At 40.0% G+C, this 6,317-nt stretch overlaps 1 protein-coding gene across 1 annotated transcript in view; it reads right to left on the reverse strand.

Moving 5' to 3' along the window:
* Positions 1-6,302, reverse strand: part of NSL1 (NSL1 component of MIS12 kinetochore complex) — a 31,909-nt gene extending 25,607 nt beyond the window's left edge. Inside the window, exons 1-2 of the mRNA XM_032317025.1 lie at positions 5,980-6,302; positions 3,060-3,135 (exon numbers count right to left, since the gene is read on the reverse strand). Of these exons, the coding sequence (XP_032172916.1) occupies positions 3,060-3,135; positions 5,980-6,210 (307 nt within the window). The 5' untranslated portion in view covers positions 6,211-6,302. The remainder of the gene's footprint in view (positions 1-3,059; positions 3,136-5,979) is intronic.
* Between the last annotated feature and the right edge of the window lie 15 nt (positions 6,303-6,317).

Raw genomic sequence — 6,317 nt, forward strand, 5'->3', positions numbered from 1 at the left:
AACTGGTCTCACATCCTAGCTGTTCTATGTCACGGTCTATGCTAGAAATTTATCTATTTTATTAAGTAGAAGCTTCACTAAGAATTCTGAAACTATGATATTTATTTTTGGAAGCTTTCAAACATTGCTGACATATCAGCATATATATACACACATACATACTGGGTAAAGATTGATGAAGTACATCAGGTATATCTCATTCGTGTAACAAATACTAAGACCAACTAAATTCTTTTGAGAGTATTATGAGAAAAACAATCACTGCTTACTTTGACTATTCATTTAGATAAGTAGCCTTTCCTAAATTTTAACTTACCATTTAAAAAGTTCAGTCATTAGCCTGAAATAATGTACTATTTCACAGTTAAGAAAAAAAGTCTCCCAGCTAAATCTTCTATGGAGGAAAATGGTTTTGCAGCGCCACCTAATGATAAAGCTATAAAACTGAATGTATAAACAAATTTGAGCAGATTTGAGAGAAGATTTTGTCACCAATTTAACAAGTATTTACTGTGTACCTACTATATGCCAAGCCAAGTGCTGAAAAACAAATATAGCCCCTGCTCTTGAGGAATTTACACTTTAATTCTTAAATGAACCTGGTCAAGCCTGAAATCAAGTCCTTTCAGGGTAGCTACAGAGGAAGGGAGAAAGTTGTTCTCACTTGTATATTCATTCGTTCTATCCTTTTATTTGTTCACTCATTTCTACAATGATCCCAGTGAACAAAACAGACAAACCTCTACCCTTGTGAAGCTTACTTACTGCTTCTATGTATCTGATCAGACACAAACCCTTTTAATCTCATCTGCAGAACCTTCTCTCCTGTTTTGAGCATGTCTTAACTGTCTCTTACTGTACTACTGCAATAACTTCCCTCAGATCAGCCCACCTTGAATTTCAACCCTCTCTAATCCATTCCCTACACAGGCAGCAGTCAGTGTTCTGAAATGCAAAGCTTTTCATGTAAATTCTATTTTAAAAATCTCCACTGGCTCCCCATTGCCTACAGGATAAAGTATAAATTCCTTAGCAAACTCTCAGGGCTCTTTGTGATCTGGCCTTAGCTTACCTCTGGTCACACCTGCCGTTAGTTTTCCCAATTCATTTCTGACATTTTCCAAACATATCACTCTTTTGTGCCTTTGCACATGCTGTTCTCTCTGCTTCAAATATCCTTCATCCTTTTTATCTAGCATGCTGTCATTCATTAAATGCATTTAACAATAATCTATTCTATTAGGACTTATCCCCCTTCCTAAGCAGTATAGTAATTCCCTGTCCATTTCTTTCCATTAACAATGAGTTCCTAAATAGTAAGGACCCTGTGTTTTCATCTATGGCCTAGAATTTGGTATGTCATTATCAAGTGTCAGTGAAAGCAGGTAAAATTATAGTATTCTGAACCATTTCCCCTCACAGTTATAAGGAAGAAAAGGGACAAAGAATAACCACACTCTATCCAGGCTGCCAACCAATTAGAAAATATGTATCTTAATCTACAAATTGATGAATCAGATTGCTAAAGGCAGCCTGAAGCAAACAGAACAAGAGTCAAATAAAGACAGAAGGAAGGCCGTAGAGTTTAAAAATACTCTTAGGTGATTGTGATACACTTCCTCTCCTCTACTAATTGGCAACCATTCTATTATTCAGGAAATCTAATGTTATTGCTTTTACCATTTCAATATATAAACCAGAAAGTAATTTTGGTGACCGTGAAAAGATAACTATTATAATCCCAAGGGCTAAACATTGAAGTTTTCTGGGCAAAGTATTATCTTAATGTTGAGAAGAAAAATTATAACCACAGAGGGTTACCTAATGCGTTTGGAATCAGCTCAAGGGTCTAACTGGATAGCAAGTAATACCAAGCAGTGATACCAAATTATGCTGGTCAGACTCTATAATATGACCATGGGGAAAGACAAGATACTCTGACCCTCTTGTGAGGGTAGCCCTTCTCCTAGACTTTGCTGGAGAATTCTGACCCTTTTTTTACACAGATCATTTCTTTTCTACTAAATTTGTTTCCTTCTTATACTGACCACGGACCATTTTCTTTCCATTAAAATTTTGATTTTTTTTTTTAGATATGTCAACACCATTAGTTAGGGTGCTTTGAAATACCTAAGTCTGCTTTGAAGAAAGTATTCTGGGGTACCTTTGTGGATCAGTCAGTTAAACTTCAGCTCAGGTCACAATCCCGGGATCCTGGGATTAAGCTCTGCATCAGGCTCCCTGCTCAGCGGGGAGTCTACTTCTCCTCTTCCTCTGCACCTCCCCCGCTTGTGCTTTCTCGGTCTCTCTCTCCCTCTCAAATTAATTAATTAAATAAATATTAAACAGAAAGAAAGCATTCTGTCTCTAAGGGGGTTTCTCCATATATTTACTTCATCCTTTACACGGTTGGAACTCTTAGAATTTAACTTCATACTTCTAAGGTTACTTCGCAGTCTACTATAAGGATCATTTGTAAAAATACAACTTGATTTATAAGGTTTTGATCACAGAAATTCTCTGGGCCCGTTTCTTCATCTGGAGATAGTAGTACAGTATTTTCCAGCAACCTACTGACCAGAATACTTTCAAAGACTAATCAGGTGAAAACCTTATTGAGAATGCCAGATAGCATATATTAAAAAAACCAAGGCAACTACTGCATTAGCTTGCCTCAATAGCCTTCTAGATTTGTTTCCCTTTTCCCCCCAGTGAAGGAAACTTTTTTTTTTTTTTGAAGGAAAATTTTTAGAAGAAGGGACACTGAGGGGCCCCTGGGTGGCTCAGTCAGTTGGGCATCTGCCTTTGGCTCGTGTCATGATCCCAGGGTCCTAGGACGGAGCCCTGCATGGAGCTCCCTGATCAGCAGTAAGCCTGCTTCTCCCTCTCCCTCTGTGCCCCCCACCCTGCTGATGCTATCTCTCACTGTGTCTCTCTCAAATAAACAAACAAACAAATCTTTTAAAAAAACAAGACTGAAAATTGGGATTAAAAATTAGCATTCAAGATAAAATTAGCTACTCAGAAATTAATGACAGAAGGAAATTTAAATCACATACCCATAAAACTATCTGAAGCTTCCTGCCATGCTTGTCCATTAATGCTGACGTTCTCTTGCACAGCTGATTCAAAAGTCTGAAACAAATTCACAATACTCAAGTCACTGAAAATAACTTTGAATATTGAACTAAAACATTTTGGCAAAGTAAGAATTTCAGATTTGTAATACAGAATATCAAGAAAAATAGACGAGCTTATTACTGTATTCTTCTCAATGAAGATTCCATTTCAATCACTGATTCTTCCTACATTTTAGCTCTGATAACCATTATGCTACATCTGAGAAAATTTGATGCCAAATTTATATACTTCTTTAATGAAGAAAAAAATATAAGCTAACAAAGTTGAGCTCAGCTGAAACTCAAGGGTACAAGTACTACATATACTGCTGAACAAGCAACAGTGTTAACAAGGGAAAAATGCTTAAAACAAAATAAAATTAATTTCTACTTCATAAAGGACTGTATTTTTTAGAGACGTACACTGAGGAACAAAGAAATGAAATGACACAAGATCTGGAGTTTGCTTTAAAACAGAAGTGCAGGGACGCCTGGGTGGCCTAGTGGGTTAAGCTTCTGCCTTCGGCTCAGGTCATGATCTCAGGGTTCTGGGATCTAGCCATCCATCAGGCTCTCTGCTCAGCAGGGAGACTGCTTCCCCCCTCTCTCTGCCTGCTGCTCTGCCTACTTGTGATCTCTCTCTTTCTGTCAAATAAATAAATAAATAAAATATTAAAAAAAAAAAATAGGAAGTGTGAAGGGACAGCCTGCTAGCTTAGCAGTAGAGTGCATGACCCTTTTAATCTCAGGGCTATGAGCTCAAGCTCCACCTTAGGCATGGAACCTACCTAAAAAATAAATAAATAAAATAGGAAGTGTAACAAATTTCTGATAACTGTTAAATTTGGTGATGGATATACAGATGTCCACTGCACTAGTCTGTTTTTTGAAAGGTTAAAAATTTTCATAATACATTAAAAAATAAGGGACTAAGGGAATATGGTTAAAATTTTAAATGCACATTCCCTATTACCTTACAATTTCACTCTTAGCAATGTATCCTAAAGAACTACTCTCATAAAAACGTTAAAAAGGATGTACTAGGAATGTTTATTAAAGCACTATATGAAATTATGAATTATTGAGGGGAAAATAAAATCTAACTTCAAATTCAGAAAACAGTTAAATACACTATATCCATACCATACAATAGCTAAAAAGAATAAAGTATATCTCTACGTAACTTTGACAAATAGTCAAAGACAGATTTGGAAGAGGAAAAAAAAAAAAGCTAAACTGCTAAATACATCAGCCTAACACCATTACTGTAAAAAAACAAACAAAAAACTAAAACAACAAAGAGAGATGTAACGCCATAAAAAAGGGTATAGAAGGATTATAGCCCCCTGGACCCTCCCAATAATTATTTCCGGGAAGGAGGAGGGGTCGGGGAGAGGAATTCAAACTTTTGCTATATGGTGTTTTGCTGGGTTTTTTTACAACAAGAATGTATTTTACACACTTTGTGTAAGTAAAAATAAGCATAATTCAAATGACTGATAATGAGTTAAAGTATGCACTCTACACTTTTTAAAGATTTTATAAAATACTTTATATATGGACATTCAAGGATTACCTCAGAATACAAACTAATATTCATTGCACAATTGTATCAATACAATTTTTTTAGAATAGCCGTTACAATATCACGTGGTTTTCAATAAAGAGATATGTCAACATAATTAAAGCCTCTGCCTTTTATCTGCTCTTGATATGAAACACAAGTGAATTCCTTGGTCGTTTGTTCAAATCTTTTTTCTTCCAACTCACTTTATCATCCCCTAACTGAGGTATAATAGGTTATAAGCCAAGAGTAGCCAAGCTCCTTTTTTTCTGAAAGTAAATAGATTAGCACTTCTTAGAAAGGGGCAAATTCTAAGACTTTTATGCACCAAAACAGTCTTTTTCCAAAACAACTAAAAATGTCCTGAGGGTGTCTATTCTGGCCTTCCTCGCAAGAAGGTCGTGACAGTGTTCCTGTACACAACGGGAACAGACTCACCAGCCAGGGGCTGCTTTTCTTCTTCTTGCACTCGGCGTTTACTTTTATCGTCTCACACTGTGGCCATGCTAACTCACAAGTGTGCTGCACTATGAGCTTTTACACTTATTTCCTACGGACAGATTGTCTGCTTGCTTAAGGCAGGTACCAATCCCTCAATCTATTGCGTCTTTCCTTAAAAAAAAAAAACTAGCTTCTTGAGGGCTTTGCAAAATATGTGAGAAAGGAAGGGGAAACGTTAGCCGGTCCAGAGAAGTTACTAACCAAGACAGCTTCCTTATCTACTTTGGACTTGGAGGGAAAATGTTTCCACTGACTTTACAGTAAGTTCTAAAACAGGCCAAAGGAAAGACCGGTGGCTCGTCCGGGGACTGCCTGAGTTCCAGGATGACCCCCTCCTTCCGCTTCTGCCGCCACGGTCCGACCGGGGAGCCACTGAGGCCTGGAACCGCGGCTCGCCGCAAAGACCAGCGCTGAAGTTAAGCCACCCGACATGAAAAGCTTCTTAGTACGAACAAAAAGAAAAAGACCTCGTTCACTTTTTTTTTTTATTACAAGTTAAAACGCTATCTTGGATAGAGCGGGCTAAATAAAACACATTAAAATCGATTCCACCTATTCTTTCTTCCTTCAATTTCGAGTCCCACGCAGGGCTCGCCGCGTCTCTACGGCCCCGCGCCGCTCTAAGCGGGGAGTCCTCGGCCGACACTAGCGTCTGTTTCGACACTCGCGTGTCTCGGGCCTCTGCTACCGGAGCGCGCGGCACCGCTAACTCCGCGAAGCCGGCCGTAGGCTCTTTCTGAGCCTTGAGAGGGGCAGAGGGTGAGGGGTGAGAAGAGATGGCGACTGCGCCCGTACCCACTGCACATCTCGCAGCGCGGGCTCCCGAATCTCCTCTGGCAGCGTGTCCCCGAGCTTTTCCACAAAGCGGCCGCACAGCTCTAGCATTTCCGTCACGGCCCGCTTCGAGGTGCAGCGCACCCGGAAGTCCTCTCGGGAGGTGGCGGCGGCCGAGTCCCCGTCGTCCGCCCCGGTCGCCCCCTCCACGTCCCGCGGAGGGGAAGGGACTACCACAGGAGCCTCCGCCATCTTCCCAGTTTGAACTGCGGGCGGGAGCTGGGAGCGGAAGGGCGGGCTCTCACTGGCGGAAGGAGCGCGCGTCCGGCCGGAAACAGTCCCCTGCAGCGGCAGCGTTC

The sequence above is a fragment of the Mustela erminea genome, chromosome 17, assembly GCF_009829155.1.
Source record: "Mustela erminea isolate mMusErm1 chromosome 17, mMusErm1.Pri, whole genome shotgun sequence".
Taxonomy (NCBI): domain Eukaryota; kingdom Metazoa; phylum Chordata; class Mammalia; order Carnivora; family Mustelidae; genus Mustela; species Mustela erminea.